Source organism: Nerophis ophidion, linkage group LG22 (genome assembly GCF_033978795.1).
Source record: "Nerophis ophidion isolate RoL-2023_Sa linkage group LG22, RoL_Noph_v1.0, whole genome shotgun sequence".
NCBI classification, from domain to species: domain Eukaryota; kingdom Metazoa; phylum Chordata; class Actinopteri; order Syngnathiformes; family Syngnathidae; genus Nerophis; species Nerophis ophidion.
This window is the reverse complement of record NC_084632.1, coordinates 40276304-40297009: the sequence shown is the minus strand read 5'-3', so window position 1 is coordinate 40297009 and position 20706 is coordinate 40276304. Positions and strand designations below refer to the sequence as shown.

The window sequence follows — 20706 nt, the reverse complement described above, 5'->3', positions numbered from 1 at the left end:
AACTCATTTGTATACTCTAGCCTTTAAATAGACTCCCTTTTTAGACCAGTTGATCTGCCGTTTCTTTTCTTTTTCTTCTATGTCCCACTCTCCCTTGTGGAGGGGGTCCGGTCCGATCCGGTGGCCATGTACATCTTGCCTGTGTATCGGCTGGGGACATCTCTGCGATGCTGATCCACCTCCGCTTGGGATGGTTTCCTGCTGGCTCCGCTGTGAACGGGAATCTCGCTGCTGTGTTGGATCCGCTTTGGACTGGACTCTCGCGACTGTGTTGGATCCATTGTGGATTGAACTTTCACAGTATCATGTTAGACCCGCTCGACATCCATTGCTTTCCTCCTCTCCAAGGTTCTCATAGTCATCATTGTCACCGACGTCCCACTGGGTGTGAGTTTTCCTTGCCCTTATGTGGGCCTACCGAGGATGTCGTGGTGGTTTGTGCAGCCCTTTGAGACACTAGTGATTTAGGGCTATATAAGTAAACATTGATTGATTGATTGATTGATTGAAGAATGGCCAAGAAATCATCAATTCTCCCAGGTTATGTCCACTTACGAGCACGACTAAAATGGGCCTTATTTTACCTGCATTTTATAAAACGCCTCTTGGTGCTGGGAGCCGGTGGTGTGCGGCGGACTGAGAACAGTGAGCCAGGGATACAAAGCACCATAGTGAGTGCAGGAATTTATCTGAAACGTACACAGCACACACAATTATTTCTAATTCGGCTATTTGCACACCAAAATAATGTATAAATAGGGTGATAAAAAAAAAAAAAGTGCCACTTTACTAGGTCATCGGCGCTTTTTAGGGATCTGCGTGCTATGGGTTTGTGCTGGAGTTTGTCAGAACTGGTCTGCATCAGTCGGTCTATGTAGACGGAAGACAATCGGAAGAGAAGCTCCTGAATGACCGCGTCCTGGGACGAGGCCATAAGCATGGCTTCCCAGAAATCCACCTGCAAACTGTGTTCACAATCCAGCACCTTTCACACAGAAACATGCAGATATTAAAGGCATTAATATACATAGCAAGAATATACAGAACACAGTATAAATATTTACCGTAACATAGATCTTAAAAATAAGACAATCTATAATGAATGGTAAGTAAGGGAGTCTTGATCTGATAATGATATCTGATATCAGTTCCACATCAGCAAAAAAAACAAGTGCCATCCCATTCCTAACCCATAAGGTTCAATACGATGTGGGTCCACCTTTTGCAGCTATTACAGCTTCTGGGAAGGCTGTCCACAAGGTGTGTTTATAGAAATGTTCGACCATCCTTCCAAAAGCGCTTTGGTGAGGTCCCACACTGATGTTTGTGGAGAAAAGCCTGGCTCTCAGGCTCTGTTCTAATTCATCCCAAAGGTGTTCGAATCGGGTTCAGGTCAGGACTCTGTGCAGGCCAGTCAAGTCCATGTCTTTATGGAAGCGGAAGGGGCCTGCTCCGATCTGTTCCCACAAGGTTGGGAGCGTGGAGTGTTGGTATCCTGGAGCATTCAAAGAACTAAGAAAAACAACCCCACACCATGATTCCTCCTCCAGCAAAATTCACATTTGGCACAATGCAGTCCAGAATGTAGCGTTCTCCCGGCAACCTCCGAACCCAGACTGGTCCATCAGGTTGCCAGATGGAAAAGCGTGATTCATCACTCCAGACATGCACCTGGGGATAGGCCCCTCCCACTTCCAAAGACATGCACCTGGGGATAGGCCCCTCCAACCTCCAAAGACATGCACCTGGGGATAGGCCCCTCCCACCTCCAAAGACATGCACCTGGGGATAGGCCCCTCCCACCTCCAAAGACATGCACCTGGGGATAGGCCCCTCCCACCTCCAAAGTCATGCACCTGGGGATAGGCCCCTCCTACCTCCAAAGACATGCACCTGGGGATAGGCCCCTCCTACCTCCTAAGACATGCACCCGGGGATAGGCCCCTCCCACCTCCAAAGCGATGCACCTGGGGATAGGCCCCTTCCACCTCAATAGACATACACTTGGGGTTAAGCCCCTCCCACCTCCAAAGACATACACCTGGGGGTTGGCCCCTCCTACCTCCTAAGACATGCACCTGGGGATAGGCCCCTCCCACCTCCAAAGACATACACCTGGGGATAGGCCCCTCCCACCTCCAAAGACTTGCACCTGGGGATAGGCCCCTCCCACCTCCAAAGACTTGCACCTGGGGATAGGCCCCTCCCACCTCCAAAGACATGCAGCTGGAGATAGGCCCCTCCCACCTCCAGAGACATACACCTGGGGATAGGCCCCTCCCACCTCCAAAGCGATGCAGCTGGAGATAGGCCCCTTTCACCTCCATAGACATGTACCTGGGGATAGGCCCCTTCCACCTCCAAAGACATACACCTGGGGATAGGCCCCTCCCACTTCCAAAGACATGCACCTGGGGATAGGCCTTTGAGACACTATTGATTTAGGGCTATATAAGTAAACATTGATTGATTAATGATAGGCCCCTCCCACCTCCAAAGTCATGCACCTGGGGATAGGCCCCTCCCACCTCCAAAGACATGCACCTGGGGATAGGCCCCTTCCACCTCCAAAGACATGCACCTGGGGATAGGCTGATTGGCAACACCAAATGGTCCCTAGTGTGTGAATGTGAGTGTGGATGTTGTCTGTCTATCTGTGTTGGCCCTGCGATGAGGTGGCGACTTGTCCAGGATGTACCCCGCCTTCCGCCCCATTGTAGCTGAGATAGGCTCCAGCGCCCCCCCGCGACCCCGAAAGGGAATAAGCGGTAGAAAATGGATGGATGGAAGGTTTGTGTTTTTGAAACCAACCATTGGTACCACACTACAAAACACTAAAAGTACGTATAGTTCGCTATGATATCACTTTGGATCAAAATCAGTATCAACCAATCCTCAAGGCTCTGATATAAGTACTGTATCGGAAAAGAACTGCTAGACCGATACATACCAATAAAATGGTAAAAGACACACCTTAAACATGACGTCCACCTGTTTCAGGTCGATTTTGTTGTTCTCATGCAGGGCCACCATAGCAGCCACCAGCACACCCGGCTGGGACTTAACCATCTGCTGGGTCAAGGCTGTAGGGTAAATGTTTGTGTCTCCCCCCTGCAGCAAAAGCCTCGGCTCCTCGATGAAGCCGTACACCAACACCATCTACAAAAAAACAAACAACAACAAATGTTTTTAAAGTACAGGTTCTAGATTACTGACTAGCCATTCATCCGTCTTCTTCCGTTTAGCCAAGGTCAGGCAGCAGCCTAAGCAGAGAAGCCCAGACATTCCTTCCCCCACCCACTTTGTCTAGCTCCTCCCTGGAGAACCTGAGGCCATCCCCACCAGTTTTAACAATGCCCCCCCTCTTGAGGCAGAGGAGGTGGTCCAGGATTGCTTCAAAGTCATCCAGAAGTTGTGTCCCATGGCTTCCTTCTTTTCTTTCTCCTATGTCCCCCCCTCCCTTGTGGAGGGGGTCCGGTCCGATGACCATGGATGAAGTACTGACTGTCCAGAGTCGAGACCCAGGATGGACCGCTCCTCGGGACCCAGGATGGACCGCTCGCCTGTATCGGTTGGGGACATCGCTACGCTGCTGATCCGCTTGAGATGGTTTCCTGTGGACGGGACTCTCGCTGCTGTCTTGGAGCCACTATGGATTGAACTTTCACAGTATCATGTTAGACCCGCTCAACATCCATTGCTTTCGGTCCCCCAGAGGGGGGGGGGTTGCCCACATCTGAGGTCCTCTCCAAGGTTTCTCATAGTCAGCATTGTCACTGGCGTCCAACTGGATGTGAATTCTCCCTGCCCACTGGGTGTGAGTTTTCCTTGCCCTTTTGTGGGTTCTTCCGAGGATGTTGTAGTCGCAATGATTTGTGCAGTCCTTTGAGACATTTGTGATTTGGGGCTATATAAATAAACATTGATTGATTGACATTGATTGATTCCTTGAACTCGTCCATTGTCTGAGTTTTTGCCTCTGAAGCCACACGGCGCTTGGGCTGTCGGTACTTGTCTGTCCCACGAGCCAAATGGACCCGATAGGATTTTTTCTTCATCTAAACGGCATCCCTTAAAGCTGGTGTCCACCGGTCCGTTTGGGGATTCGAATGGCATCAACCACCTTGAAGGCCCAGACTAAACAGGTTTAGAACATGGTCCACTTGGCCTCAATGTCCAGCTTCTCCTTATGACAAGTTCAAAGTTCATACGGAGGTGGGAATTGAAACTCTCTCTGATGGAAGACTAGGGTAGACTCTTATATGGACAGAATTTCTAGGCAAAGTCAGGGCGTTGAGGGGATCCGGTTTGCAGGTGATGTGGTCCTGATGGCTTCATCTAGCCAGGGTCTTCAGCTCTCACTGGATCGGTTCGATGAGAATCAGCAGACAATCAGGCGGCATAGCTCGGTTGGTGGAGCGGCCGTGCCAGCAACTTGAGGGTTGCAGGTTCAATTCCCGCTTCCGCCATCCTAGTCACTGCCGTTGTGTCCTTGGGCAAGACACTTTACCCACCTGCTCCCAGTGCCACCCACACTGGTTTAAATGTAACTTAGATATTGGGTTTCACTATGTAAAGCGCTTTGAGTCACTTCACCTCCAAGTCCCAGTCCATGGTTCTTGCCCGGAAAAGGGTGGAGTTCCATCTCCGGGTTGGGGAGGAGACCCTGCCCCAAGTGGAGGAGTTCAAGTACCTCGGAGTCTTGTTCACGAGTGAGGGAAGAGCGGATGGTGGGATCGACAGGCGGATCGGTAATGCGGATGCTTTATCGATCCGTCCGCCTTCCGCCCGATTGTAGCTGACATAGGCGCCAGCGCCCCCCGCGACCCCAAAAGGGAATAAGCGGTAGAAAATGGATGGATGGATGTGGTGAAGAAGGAGCTCAGCCGGAAGGCTTAGCTCTCAATTTACCACACTGGATCAGTTCTGGGATGAGAATCAGCACCTCCAAGTCCGAGTCCGTGGTTCTCTCTCGGAAAAGGGTGGAGTTCCATCTCCGGGTTGGGGATGAGACCCTGCCCCAAGTGGAGGAGTTCAAGTACCTAGGAGTCTTGTTCACGAGTGGGGGAAGAGTGGATCGGGAGATCGACAGGCGGATCGGTTCGGCGTCTTCAGTAATGCGGACGTTGTACCGATCCGTTGTGGTGGAGAAGGAGCTGAGCCGGAAGGAAAAGCTCTCAATTTACCGGTCGATCTACGTTCCCATCCTCACCTATGGTCATGAGCTTTGGGTTATGACCGAAAGGACAAGATCACGGGTACAAGCGGCTGAAATGAGTTTCCTCTGCCGGGTGGCGGGGCTCTCCCTTAGAGATAGGGTGAGAAGCTCTGTCATCCGGGAGGAGCTCAAAGTAAAGCTTGCTCCTCCACATCGAGAGGAGCCAGATGAGGTGGTTCGGGCATCTGGTCAGGATGCCACCCGAACGCCTCCCTAGGGAGGTGTTTAGGGCACGTCCAACCGAGAGGAGGCCACGGGGAAGACTATGTCTCCCGGCTGGCCTGGGAACGCCTCGGGATCCCCCGGGAAGAGCTGGACAAAGTGACTGGGGAGAGGAAAGTCTGGGCTTCCCTGCTTAGGCTGCTGCCCCCGCGACCCGACCTCGGATAAGCGGAAAAAGATGAATGAATGGACGGTTAGGCAACAGTGTTCAACATTTCACTGTTGTTACCCTTCTAACTTACCGCGAAAAAGCCATGTTACAAACACTTTTAACAATTCTAAAAATGGGATCGATCAGATTTTTTTCCCCTTAAGTGAAGCTCACAAAACATTTTCGAGTGACAGTCATTTGACTATCCAGGACATGGCGTCCGTAAAATGGCAGTTTGTCGGATAAACGCATTTTTAAAAGCGTATTTATTGCTAAGAAATGAATTCCAAAGCCAGCCTTCCGACCTCAGCATGTCTCTCCATCAGTTGTGTGTACTGTGACAGGTCGTCCAAGCGCAGCAGCATGGTTGCCATGGTGATTGTCAGTGCAACGGACACCCCTGTGGTGTCCTCAAGATGTTGCAAGATTCGGAGCGTCCGAGCAGGATTGACATTGATCATCGTCGGGCTGGCACACACGTTGATGAGCTGTGACGGTTCTGTTTGGCTGAAAATGTCAATGAGCTCATCCGCTGCTTCCTGCAGACACAAAAAGTGCTTTTTAAATTTGGAGAACTGGATTAATTGATGCGTTGTACAAACTCCGTTTCCATTTAAGTTGGGAAATTGTGTTGGATGTAAATATAAACGCAATACAATGTTTTGCAAATCCTTTTCAACCCATATTCAGTTGAATGCACGACACTATGCACTAACTTAGAATCTCATGGCTGCAACACGTGCCAAAGTAGTTGGGAAAGGGCATGTTCACCACTGTGTTACATCACCTTTTCTTTTAACAACACTCAATAAACGTTTGGGAACTGAGGAAACTAATTGTTGAAGCTTTGAAAGTGGAATTCTTTCCCATTCTTGTTTTATGTAGAGCTTCAGTCGTTCAACAGTCCGGGGTCTCCGCTGTCGTATTTTACGCTTCATAATGCAACACACATTTTCCATGGGAGACAGGTCTGGACTGAAGGCGGGCCAGGAAAGTACCCACACTCTTTTTTTACAAAGCCACGCTGTTGTAACACGTGCTGAATGTGGCTTGGCATTGTCTTGCTGAAATAAGCAGGGGCGTCCATGAAAAAGACGGCGCTTAAATGGCAGCATGTGTTGTTCCAAAACCTGCATGTACCTTTCAGCATTAATGGTGCCTTCACAGATGTGTAAGTTACCCATGCCTTGGGCACTAATGCACCCCCATACCATCACACATGCTGGCTTTTCAACTTTGCGTCGATAACAGTCTGGATGGTTCGCTTCCCCTTCGGTCCGGATGATACGATGCGGAATATTTACAAAAACAATTTGAATTGTAGACTCGTCAGACCACAGAACACTTTTTCACTTTGCATCATTCCAGCTTAGATGATCTCGGGCCCAGAGAAGCCGGCGGCGTTTCTGGGTGTTGTTGATAAAAGGCTTTCGCTTTGCATATTAGAGCTTTAACTTGCACTTACAGATGTAGCGATGAACTGTATTTAGTGGCATTGGGTTTCTGAAGAGTTCCTGAGCCCATGTGGTGATATCCTTTAGAGATTGATGTTGGTTTTTGATACAGTGCTGTCTGAGGGATCGAAGGTTACGGTCATTTAATGTTGGTTTCCGGCCATGCCGCTTACGTGGAGTGATTTCTCCAGATTCTCTGAACCTTTTGACGATATTACGAACCGTAGATGTTGAAATCCCTAAATTTCTTGCAATTGCACTTTGAGAAACGTTCTTAAACTGTTTGACTATTTTCTCACACAGTTGTGGACAAAGGGGTGTACCTCGCCCCATCCTTTCTCGTGAAAGACTGAGCATTTTTTGGGGAAGCTGTTTTTATACCCAATCATGGCACCCACCTGTTCCCAATTAGCCTGCACACCTGTGGGATGTTACCAAATAAGTGTTTGATGAGCATTCCTCAACTTTATCAGTATTTATTGCCACCTTTCCCAACTTCTTTGTCACGTGTTGCAGGCATCAATTTCTAAAGTTAATGATTATTTGCATTAAATTATTTTTTATCAGTTTGAACATCAAATATGTTGTCTTTGTAGCATATTCAATTGAATATGGGTTGAAAAGGATTTGCAAATCATTGTATTCTGTTTATATTTACATCAAACACAATTTCCCAACTCATATGGAAACGGGGTCTGTATGTTTCCTTTTGTGGCCACAACGTCGACTGCTTTAAGAAGTTAATCGGTGGTTGAGAAAAAAGTGTTCGCATACCTGACTAAGATGCTGATCGGTCTCTTCTAAAAGGTAATGCTTCAGGTAGAACAAGAAGCCCGGGTTGTGGGAGTGTGGGTCGCTGGGCTGAGGTCGGTTCCTGGCCATGACGTCACTGACGGACAGACCAGACATTCGGTAGTAAGGCAGAGCCAGATGACAACTCCTGTGGCTTCCCCTGGGGGGAAAAATTAGGACAACAGTTAAAAGCAGCGTGATCTGGGAGGCTGGTCAAGACGGAACATTCCGGAGAAAAATCGTTGCAGCCTGTGAGAGATTGAAGCCTTGGGAAAAGTTGTATTTTCTAGCAAGATAGCAAAAGCTGCACAGAACTGGTTCAAGACAACAAAGTGAATGTTGTAAAGTGGCCAAGTAACTCCATAAATTTGAAAATAGATGTTTGACGGGGATTTTGCAGTACAAATGTGGAAAAAAATCACAGTATTGAGATGTTTAAAACATACCAACACAGCATCGATACTGTGATTGCAGCCAAAGTTCTACTAAATAGTGACGTGAAGGGGGTGCATACTTGCGCAGGCATGTATGTTACCTTAAATATTGTAAACTAACACCTTTTTGGAGTAAGATGTTTTCACTTTGACTATGATTTCATGTAAAAGTGACACTATTATCTAACACTATTATGTTAGATCCACTATGGACCGGACTCTCACTATTATGTTAGATCCACTATGGACTGGACTCTCACTATTATGTTAGATCCACTATGGACTGGACTCTCACACTATTATGTTAGATCCACTATGGACCGGACTCTCACTATTATGTTAGATCCACTATGGACTGGACTCTCACTATTATGTTAGATCCACTATGGACTGGACTCTCACACTATTATGTTAGATCCACTATGGACTGGACTCTCACACTATTATGTTAGATCCACTATGGACTGGACTCTCACAATATTATGCTAGATCCACTATGGACTGGACTCTCACACTATTATGTTAGATCCACTATGGACTGGACTCTCACATTATTATGTTAGATCCATTATTGGACTGGACTCTCTCACTATTATGTTAGATCCACTATGAACTGGACTCTCACTATTATGTTAAATCCACTATGGACTGAACTCTCACTATTATGTTAGATCCACTATGGACTGAACTCTCACTATTATGTTAGATCCACTATGGACTGGACTCTCACTATTATGTTAGATCCACTATGGACTGGACTCTCTCATTATTATGTTGGATCCACTATAGACTGGACTCTCACACTATTATGTTAGATCCACTATAGACTGGACTCTCACACTATTATGTTGGATCCATTATAGACTGGACTCTCACACTATTATGTTAGATCCACTATGGACTGGACTCTCACTATTATGTTGGATCCACTATGGACTGGACTCTCACACTATTATGTTAGATCCACTATGGACTGGACTCTCACTATTATGTTAGATCCACTAAGGACTGGACTCTCACTATTATGTTAGATCCACTAAGGACTGGACTCTCAAAATATTATGTTAGATCCACTTCGGACTGGACTCTCACACTATTATGTGAGATCCACTATGGACTGGACTCTCACTATTATGTTAGATCCAAAATGGACTGGACTCTCAAAATATTATGTTAGATCCACTTCGGACTGGACTCTCACACTATTATGTGAGATCCACTATGGACTGGACTCTCACACTAATATGTTAGATCCACTATGGACTGGACTCTCACACTATTATGTTAGAATTTGTTTTCAATACAGTATAAAACCAAATATATATTATTTAATATATATTATTGTTTTAGTTGCTTAAGAGATATTCCTGGCTCTGAATTTGTTCATTGCTATTTTTCTGTTTTTGTGCATTACTTGTTGCCGTCATCATTAAACAAACAGGTTACTCATCAGTTACTCAGTACTTGAGTGTTTTTTTCACAAAATACTTTTTACTTTTACTCAAGTAAATATTTGGGTGACTACTCCTTACTTTTACTTGAGTAATGAACCTCTAAAGCAGGGGTCACCAACCTTTTTGAAAGCAAGAGCTACTTCTTGGGTACTGATTAATGCCAAGGGCTACCAGTTTGATACACACTTAAATAAATTGCCAGAAATAGCCAATTTGCTCAATTTACCTTTAATAAATAAATCTATATATATATATTAAAATAATGGGTATTTCTGTCTGGCGTTCCGTCGTACATTTTTTTTCCTTTTACGAAAGGTGTTTTGTAGAGAATAAATTCTTATAAAACACTTAATTGAACGGTTTAAAAGAGGACAAAACAGGAAAAAAGTGAAAATAAAATTTTGAAAGATTGTTTATCTTAAATTTCGACTCTTTAAAATTCAAAATTCAACCGAAAAAGAGAAGACAAAAACTAGCTAATTCGAATCTTTTTGAAAAAAATTTTAAAAATATTTTATGGAACATCATGAGTAATTTTTCCTGATAAGGATTAATTTTAGAATTTTGATGACATGTTTTAAATGGGTTGAAATCCAATCTGCATTTTGTTAGAATATACAACAAATTGGATCAAGCTATATTTCTAACAAAGACGGATGATTCTTTCTTCTAGATTTTCCAGAACAAAAAAAAAATAAATAAATAAAAATAATTTAAAAGAATATTTAAATTTGATTCCACAGATTTTCTAGATTTGCCAGAATATATATTTTTAATTTTAATCATAATAAGTTTGAAAAAATATTTCACAAATATTATTTGTCGCAAAAACAGAAGCTAAAACGAAGAATTAAATCAAAATTGTTCATTATTCTTTACAATAAAAAAAAAATAATTTACTTGAACATTGATTTAAATTGTCGGGAAAGAAGAGGAAGGAATTTAAAAGGTATATGTGTTTAAAATTCCTAAAATCATTTTTAAGGTTGTATTTTTTCTCTAAAATGGTCTTTGTGAACGTTACAAGAAGAAAGTAAAACAATTAATGAATTTATTTAAACAAGTGAAGACCAAGTCTTTAAAATATTTTCTTGGATTTTCAAATTCTATTTGAGTTTTGTCTCTCTTAGAATTAAAAATGTCGAGCAAAGCGAGACCAGCTTGCTAGTAAATAAATACAATTTTAAAAATTGAGGCAGCTCACTGGTAAGTGCCTCTATTTGAGCTATTTTTAGAACAGGCCAGCGTGCGACTCATCTGGTCCTTACGGACCCCTGCTCTAAAGTAACAGAACTTGAGTACAATTTCTGGCTACTCTTCCCACCTCTGACTCTTAATGTGTGGCTCAAACAAGAGAGTTGGGTTGAAGATAATACCCAGATTGTGATTCAGGGCTATTTAAGTAAACTTTGACTGATTGAAGTATAAAACAATAAAAGGCCGAGGTAACTACTTCTGAAAGGCATTGTTGATGACTGAAGTTCTGATATCAACCAAAGCTCCTCATTCCACCTCCCGGATCGTAAATAATGTAAATAATATTAATAATACTATGATGATTAACCTGTGTGATGACTGTATTATGCTGATAGTATATATTTGTAGCGTGAATTGATTAACGTGGACCCCGACTTAAACAAGTTGAAAAACTTATTGGGGTGTTACCATTTAGTGCTCAATTCGGTGTCCTGCTAGACACCGAACTCTATTTAATAATACAACTCTAACATTTGACAACCAAACAATTAAACAAGGCGACACGGTAAAGAATCTGGGTATTATCTTCGACCCAACTCTCTCCTTTGAGGCACACATTAAAAGCGTTACTAAAACGGCCTTCTTTCATCTCCGTAATATCGCTAAAATTCGCTCCATTCTGTCCACTAAAGACGCTGAGATCATTATCCATGCGTTTGTTACGTCTCGTCTCGATTACTGTAACGTATTATTTTCGGGTCTCGCCATGTCTAGCATTAAAAGATTACAGTTGGTACAAAATGCGGCTGCTAGACTTTTGACAAGAACAAGAAAGTTTGATCACATTACGCCTGTACTGTATATACCTTTATATACATATATACATACATATATACCTGTACTGTATATACCTTTATATACATATATACATACATATATACCTATACTGTATATACCTTTATATACATATATACATACATATATACCTATACTGTATATACCTTTATATACATATATACATACATATATACCTGTACTGTATATACCTTTATATACATATATACATACATATATACCTGTACTGTATATACCTTTATATACATATATACATACATATATACCTGTACTGGCTCACCTGCACTGGCTTCCTGTGCACTTAAGATGTGACTTTAAGCTTTTACTACTTACGTATAAAATACTACACAGTCTAGCTCCATCCTATCTTGCCCATTGTATTGTACCGTATGTCCCGGCAAGAAATCTGCGTTCAAAGGACTCCGGCTTGTTAGTGATTCCCAAAGCCCAAAAAAAGTCTGCGGGCTATAGAGCGTTTTCCGTTCGGGCTCCATTACTCTGGAATGCCCTCCCGGTAACAGTTCGAGATGCCACCTCAGTAGAAGCATTTAAGTCTCACCTTAAAACTCATTTGTATACTGTAGCCTTTAAATAGACTCCCTTTTTAGACCAGTTGATCTGCTGTTTCTTTTCTTTTTCTTCTATGTCCCACTCTCCCCTGTGGAGGGGGTCCAGTCCGATCCGGTGGCCATGTACTGCTTGCCTGTGTATCGGCTGGGGACAGCTCTGCGCTGCTGATCCGCCTCCGCTTGGGATGGTTTCCTGCTGGCTCCGCTGTGAACGGGACTCTCGCTGCTGGGTTGGATCCGCTTTGGACTGGACTCTCGCGACTGTGTTGGATCCATTGTGGATTGAACTTTCACAGTATCATGTTAGACCCGCTCAACATCCATTGCTTTCCTCCTCTCTAAGGTTCTCATAGTCATTATTGTCACCGACGTCCCACTGGGTGTGAGTTTTCCTTGCCCTTATGTGGGCCTACCGAGGATGTCGTGGTGGTTTGTGCAGCCCTTTGAGACACTAGTGATTTAGGGCTATAAAAGTAAACATTGATTGATTGATTGATTGAATTGTACGGACTATGTACTGAACTGTGCAATCTACTAATAAAAGTATCAATCAATCAATGTGACATACCTGCTGAAACAGTCTCCCAGTTGTGCAGAGTTCTCCCTTAGCGCCTCTTCCAGTTCTTGTCTGCCAGTCTGAACGATGACTTGTGCCTCTGATCGGCCGTCCGCAGGGTCACCGTTGCTCGGGTGCTGCTGCGGTGAAGAAGGCTGGAGCAGGGCGGCACGAAGGAGGAGGTGAGCTTCACTGAGGAGGTGCCAAAGACTTTGGGCCTGCATGTTGGTCTGGGCATAATGTTGGCTGTATTCAACCTTGCACACGGACACAATAATTCAAACTTACACACAACGATCAAACAATACGCGGCGAGTGTTTTTGATGGAATTGTATCTGGTCTACCATCTCTTTGTAGAGAGTGAGCGGAGAGACCGTGTCGACCACATAGAGGTTCCATCCGTGTCCAACAGGGTTGCTCACTCTGGGAGCAGAAATCGTCCACTTCTTACTCCTAAGGTCAAAAGTAACAGAAAGGAAACGGGAAGTAAACTCAAAAAGAGTTATATGTCCGAGGGTCGCCATATCCCAAAGCCTGATGTCTGTTTTCGAACCCTCAAAATGATACAAGATATTAGACCTGCATTTAGGGGTGTAACGGTATTTGAAAGCGCATCTATGGTGTTACGGGTCAATTTCGACCCATATATATTTACTTCAAGAAAAAGGCTAAAACATATTTTTTTCAGCAACAGAAATTCAACATCAAACAACCAACAACCAATCAAGCAAATGAAACCAAGAGAAATAGATTACTAGTTCCAAAACTAATAAAAAAACAAAATCAGAGTGGCAAAAAGTGACACTTTTAGTGTCCGTCTTTTGTACAGGATAACAAGGTAAAATGAGAATCCACTAAAGCTCACATGATTGGGAGAGGAGCTGGCTGTCAGTGTGTTCAGTTTTGGCTCTTATCATTGCTTTATCATCTTATTTTTATAACTGGGTCGAAACCGACCCCAACAACACCAAGGGCATAATTTCTACCAGAGCATTTTATAATTTAGTGAAAAAAATTCAAATGTTTTATTTTGTTGACAAAGAGGTTCCTGACAAAGTCAAAAAGCTTTGATGCAAAAAAATAAATGTATGTGGTGTTTTTATGCATTTAAAAACTAAAACGGGTCGGTGCCGAAACCTAACACAAGACGAAGGTTATACCACAATCCACCCCGGTGGCTCATTAGCGTTCTTTCTACAAACCCTGTTTCCATATGAGTTGGGAAATTGTGTTAGATGTAAATATAAACGGAATACAATGAATTGCAAATCACGTTCAACCCATATTCAGTTGAATATGCTACAAAGACAACATATTTGATGTTGAAACTCATAATCTTTATCTTTTTTTTTGCAAATAATAATTAACTTAGAATTTCATGGCTGCAACACGTGCCAAAGTAGTTGGGAAAGGGCATGTTCACCACTGTGTTACATCACCTTTTCTTTTAACAACACTCAATAAACGTTTGGGAACTGAGGAAACTAAATTGTTGAAGCTTTGAAAGTGGAATTCTTTCCCATTCTTGTATTGAACCGTTTCGGTACGGGGGTGTACCGAACGAGTTTCTAAGCTAAAGTCTTAACAAGCTGTTTTCAATCAATCAATCAATGTTTATTTATATAGCCCCAAATCATAAATGTCTCAAAGGACTGCACAAATCATTACGACTACAACATCCTCGGAAGAACCCACAAAAGGGCAAGGAAAACTCACACCCAGTGGGCAGAGAGAATTCACATCCAGTGGGACGCCAGTGACAATGCTGACTATGAGAAACCTTGGAGAGGACCTCAGATGTGGGCAACCCCCCCTCTCTAGGGGACCGAAAGCAATGGATGTCGAGCGGGTCTAACATGATACTGTGAAAGTTCAATCCATAGTGGCTCCAACACAGCCGCGAGAGTTCAGTTCAAGCGGATCCAAGACCGCAGCGAGAGTCCCGTCCACAGGAAACCATCTCAAGCGGATCAGCAGCGTAGAGACGTCCCCAACCGATACAGGCGAGCGGTCCATCCTGGGTCCCGACGAGCGGTCCATCCTGGGTCTCGACTCTGGACAGCCAGTACTTCATCCATGGTCATCGGACTGGACCCCCTCCCCAAGGGAGGGGGGGACATAGGAGAAAGAAAAGAAGCGGCAGATCAACTGGTCTAAAAAGGAGGTGCCGCGAGAGTTCAGTTCAAAGCGCATCCAAGACATCCAATGCTTCTTCTGCCTCTGTCTCAGCACCCAGCATTGTCCCACCCACACAACCATCTGATTGGTTACTTATATAGCGGTAGCAGCCAATCAGCAGAGCGTATTCAGAGCGCATGTAGTAAATGCTTCAGCGTCGAGCAGATAGGTGTTTAAGCAGGTGAGCATAAGGCAGCGAACTCTCCCCAAATTATAATACACACCTCCCAGTCAACTACTACTAATATCACTATGAACCTGTTGACCTTCTAGAACAGGGGTAAGGAACCTATGGCTCTAGAGCCAGATGTGGCTCTTTTGATGACTGCATCTGGCTCTCAGATAAATCTTAGCTGACATTGCTCAACACGGTAAGTAATGAATAATTCCGCTGGTAATCACAGTGTCCAAAATAACGTTCAAAATTTTAATCCATCCATCCGGTTTCTACCGCACCTGTTCAAGAAGTCGCAATCACGGTAAGAAGTATTTTATTTGTTGTTGGTTAGTTTCAGAATAACAATGTTATTAAAAAGAATAAGAGACTTATTATACTCTAAAAATGTTGGTCTTATTTAAAAATGCACGCATTTAGTTGTATTCAGTGTTAAAAAATATATATATATTATGTGGCTCTCACGGAAATACTTTTTAAAATATTCGGCTTGTGTGGCTCTCTCAGCCAAAAAGGTTCCCGACCCCTGTTCTAGAAACTTAAACTGCAGCTCAGCTCGCTCGCAGTTCTGGCTTGAGGTGAAGGCTAATTAGCTTTTAGCGTAACATTAGCTCATTTTGCGGTGTGTGTGTGTGTGTGTTTTACGGACAGAAACGTTTTGAATGGCAGGGTCCCTGCTATTACATGCTGATAAAAACATTTACATGATAAAAATCAACTACAGGGTTCCCAAATACTGTAAATAAATAAATGATAAATGGGTTGTACTTGTATAGCGCTTTTCTACCTTCAAGGTACTCAAAGCGCTTTGACACTACTTCCACATTTACCCATTCACACACACATTCACACACTGATGGAGGGAGCTGCCATGCAAGGCGCTAACCAGCACCCATCAGGAGCAAGGGTGAAGTGTCTTGCTCAGGACACAACGGACGTGACGAGGTTGGTACTAGGTGGGATTTGAACCAGTGACCCTCGGGTTGCGCACGGCCACTCTTCCACCGCGCCACGCCGTCCCTACTACTAATATCTACAAATAACTACTACTAATATCACTATGAACCTGTTGACCTTCTAGAACAGGGGTAAGGAACCTATGGCTCTAGAGCCAGATGTGGCTCTTTTGATGACTGCATCTGGCTCTTGGATAAATCTTAGCTGGCATTGCTTGACACGATAAGTAATGAATAATTCCGCTGGTAATCACAGTGTCAAAAATAACGTTCAAAATTTTAATCCATCCATCCGGTTTCTACCGCACCTGTTCAAGAAGTCGCAATCACGGTCAGAAGTATTTTATTTGTTGTTGGTTAGTTTCAGAATAACAATGTTATTAAAAAGAATAAGAGACTTATTATACTCTAAAAATGTTGGTCTTATTTAAAAATGCACGCATTTAGTTGTATTCAGTGTTAAAAAAATATATATTATATGGCTCTCACGGAAATACTTTTTAAAATATTCGGCTTGTGTGGCTCTCTCAGCCAAAAAGGTTCCCGACCCCTGTTCTAGAAACTTAAACTGCAGCTCAGCTCGCTCGCAGTTCTGGCTTGAGGTGAAGGCTAATTAGCTTTTAGCGTAACGTTAGCTCATTTTGCGGTGTGTGTGTGTGTGTTTTACGGACAGAAACGTTTTGAATGGCAGCGTCCCTGCTATCACATGCTGATAAAAACATTTACATGATAAAAATCCCAAATACTGTGATAAATTAAGCATGATAAGTTGACTTGAAACTGTTTAATGTTGCACTTTTTATATGTAGAAGAAAAGTTTTGTCATTTTATTTAATCCGAGCAACGATTTGAGGCAGTTTAATGTTGATTAACATGGGCAGAATTATTATTGTGTTCCCAATGTTAAAGCCAATTGTTTACAAATTTGGTAGAAAAATAACCAAAAAAAATGTAATTTGTTGTTTTCTTACTGTACCGAAAATGAACCGAACCGTGACCTCTAAACCGAGGTACGTACCGAACGAAAATGTTTGCGTACCGTTACACCCCTACCTGCATTATTAAAAATGATATCAAAATTTCTCATTATCACATAGATGATTTGAAAACACACAATAAATACTAAACAGTTCAAACTGCAACTAATAATAAACAATGTGAAATGAATGACTGTGTCCATAAAAAACGTTTACACTGAGCCAATATTCCGGGTATCCATCCATCCATTTCCTACCGCTTGTCCCTTTCGAGTATGATTGTGTCAAAACAAACAATGCATATAAACTTTATTAAATGCAAATCAGGCAAAAGGCTTTGGACTGGAGCTCAAACACTGGAGGTCAGCAATTTGTCAATGCACATTTCTTTGTGATATATGATCATTAATAAAACGTTGGCGCAGTGAATATTTTTTTGTGCGTGAGAAAGCACTGAAAACATTGCAAAACATAAGAACCCGGAAATCTAAGTGATCTGTACGAAACCGTCCAATCAATCTTTACGACCGACATTGTGTGAATGACTATACTGTAAAAGACATCATTTTACCAACTTCTAATTCCAGGACAAAAAAAACAACAACACATTTTCAGATGAATTACAAACCCCGTTGCCATATGAGTTGGGAAATTGTGTTGGATGTAAATATAAACGGAATACAATGATTTGCAAATCATTTTCAACCCATATTCAATTGAATATGCTACAAAGACAAGAAAGGATGGGGCGAGGTACACCCCTTTGTCCACAACTGCGTGAGCAAATAGTCAAACAGTTTAAGAACAACGTTTCTCAAAGTCCAATTGCAAGAAATTTAAGGATTTCAACATCTACGGTCCATAATATCATCAAAAGGTTCAGAGAATCTGGAGAAATCACTCCACGTAAGCGGCATGGCCGGCAACCAACATTGAATGACCGTGACTTTCGGCACTGTATCAAAAACCGACATCAATCTCTAAAGGATATCACCACATGGGCTCAGGAACACTTCAGAAAACCACTGTCACTAAATATAGTTTGTGGCTACATTTGTAAGTGCATCTAAGAAGGACAGCTCCAGACTTGAGAAACTGATCAGGCGGGCCGGTTCTACAATGGGAATGAAACTGGACACACTGGTGACGGTGGCAGAGAAGAGGACTGTTGACAAACTGGTGAGCATCCTGGATGATGCCAGTCACCCTCTGCATAGCGTTATCAGTAGCCAGAGGAGCCTATTCAGTTGTAGACTGCTTCATCCCAAGTGCAGGACTATTAGACTCAAAAACTCCTTTGTCCCACCCGCCATTAGACTGTACAACTCCTCTCTGGGGCGGGGGGCGGGGGGTACTAGGATGACAATAACAGTGAAATAAGTTTTCATAACATGCTCACTACTGCCTACTTTGTCTTGTTATATTCTTATTTTACTGTTATATTGTTATTCCCAATGTTGCTTTTTAGTTTTTATTCTTATTGTAATATTTCTCTATTTTGTTTCCATTTAAACCCCCGTTTTTTACTTTTATTTCAATTGATCTCAACTCTGTACACTGCTGCTGGAATTTTAATTTTCCTGAAGGAACTCTCCTGAAGGAATCAATAAAGTACTATCTATCAATCAATCAATCAATCAATGTTTACTTATATAGCCCTAAATCACTAGTGTCTCAAAGGGCTGCACAGACCACCACGACATCCTCGGTAGGCCCACATAAGGGCAAGGAAAACTCACACCCAGTGGGACGTCGGTGACAATGATGACTATGAGAACCTTGGAGAGGAGGAAAGCAATGGATGTCGAGCGGGTCTAACATGATACTGTGAAAGTTCAATCCACAATGGATCCAACACAGTCGCGAGAGTCCAGTCCAAAGCGGATCCAACACAGCAGCGAGAGTCCCGTTCACAGCGGAGCCAGCAGGAAACCATCCCAAGCGGAGGCGGACCAGCAGCGCAGAGATGTCCCCAGCCGATACACAGGCGAGCAGTACATGGCCACCGGATCGGACCGGACCCCCTCCATAAGGGAGAGTGGGACATAGAAGAAAAAGAAAAGAAACGGCAGATCAACTGGTCGAAAAAGGGAGTCTATTTAAAGGCTAGAGTATACAAATGAGTTTTAAGGTGAGACTTAAATGCTTCTACTGAGGTAGCATCTCGAACTGTTACCGGGACGGCATTCCAGAGTACTGGAGCCCGAACGGAAAACGCTCTATAGCCCGCAGACTTTTTTTGGGCTTTGGGAATCACTAATAAGCCAGAGTCCTTTGAACGCAGATTTCTTGCCGGGACATATGGTACAATACAATCGGCAAGATAGGATGGAGCTAGACCGTGTAGTATTTTATACGTAAGTAGTGAAAGCTTAAAGTCACATCTTAAGTGCACAGGAAGCCAGTGCAGGTGAGCCAGTACAGGTATATATGTATGTATATATGTATATAAAGGTATATACAGTATAGGTATATATGTATGTATATATGTATATAAAGGTATATACAGTACAGGTATATATGTATGTATATATGTATATAAAGGTATATACAGTACAGGCGTAATGTGATCAAACTTTCTTGTTCTTGTCAAAAGTCTAGCAGCCGCATTTTGTACCAACTGTAATCTTTTAATGCTAGACATGGGGAGACCCGAAAATAATACGTTACAGTAGTCGAGGCGAGACGTAACAAACGCATGGATAATGATCTCAGCGTCTTTAGTGGACAGAATGGAGCGAATTTTAGCGATGTTACGGAGATGAAAGAAGGCCGTTTTAGTAACGCTTTTAATGTGTGCCTCAAAGGAGAGAGTTGGGTCGAAGATAATACTCAGATTCTTTACCGTGTCGCCTTGTATAATTGTTTGGTTGTCAAATGTTAGAGTTGTATTATTAAATAGAGTTCGGTGTCTAGCAGGACCGATAATCAGCATTTCCGTTTTTTGGGCGTTGAGTTGCAAAAAGTTAGCGGACATCCATTGTTTAATTTCATTAAGACACGCCTCCAGCTGACTACTATCTATCCATCATTCTATCTATCTATCTATCTATCTATCTCTGCCGCATGCCAGACTCTCACATACCAAAGCAACTCTTTTATGGAGAGCTGACACAAGGTAACAGACGGGTCCGAGGACAAGGACAATTGACTATAGACAAAAGTGCTCCCTGAAGCTTCCTAATATCCCAACAGACATATGGGATTCACTCAGTAGAAGCATTTAAGTCTCACCTTAAAACTCATCTGTATACTCTAGCCTTTAAATAGACTCCCTTTTTAGACCAGTTGATCTGCCGTTTCTTTTCTTTTTCTTCTATGTCCCACTCTCCCTTGTGGAGGGGGTCCGGTCCGATCCGGTGGCCATGTACTGCTTGCCTGTGTATCGGCTGGGGACATCTCTGCGCTGCTGATCCGCCTCCGCTTGGGATGGTTTCCTGCTGGCTCCGCTGTGAACGGGACTCTCGCTGCTGTGTTGGATCCGCTTTGGACTGGACTCTTGCTACTGTGTTGGATC

General features: G+C 43.3%; 1 protein-coding gene across 4 annotated transcripts in view; it reads right to left on the bottom strand.

The window, feature by feature from the left end:
* The window catches only part of hps3 (HPS3 biogenesis of lysosomal organelles complex 2 subunit 1), a 76790-nt gene that overhangs the window by 10311 nt on the left and 45773 nt on the right, over nt 1-20706 (bottom strand). For 3 of the 4 annotated variants that reach the window (XM_061883828.1, XM_061883829.1, XM_061883831.1), the window contains 7 exons: nt 13248-13356; nt 12915-13159; nt 7820-7997; nt 5897-6130; nt 2974-3159; nt 791-985; nt 585-689 (listed from right to left, as the gene is read on the bottom strand). In XM_061883828.1, coding sequence (XP_061739812.1) covers nt 585-689; nt 791-985; nt 2974-3159; nt 5897-6130; nt 7820-7997; nt 12915-13159; nt 13248-13356 — 1252 coding nt within the window. The remainder of the gene's footprint in view (nt 1-584; nt 690-790; nt 986-2973; nt 3160-5896; nt 6131-7819; nt 7998-12914; nt 13160-13247; nt 13357-20706) is intronic. The other variant, XM_061883832.1, reaches the window with a different exon arrangement.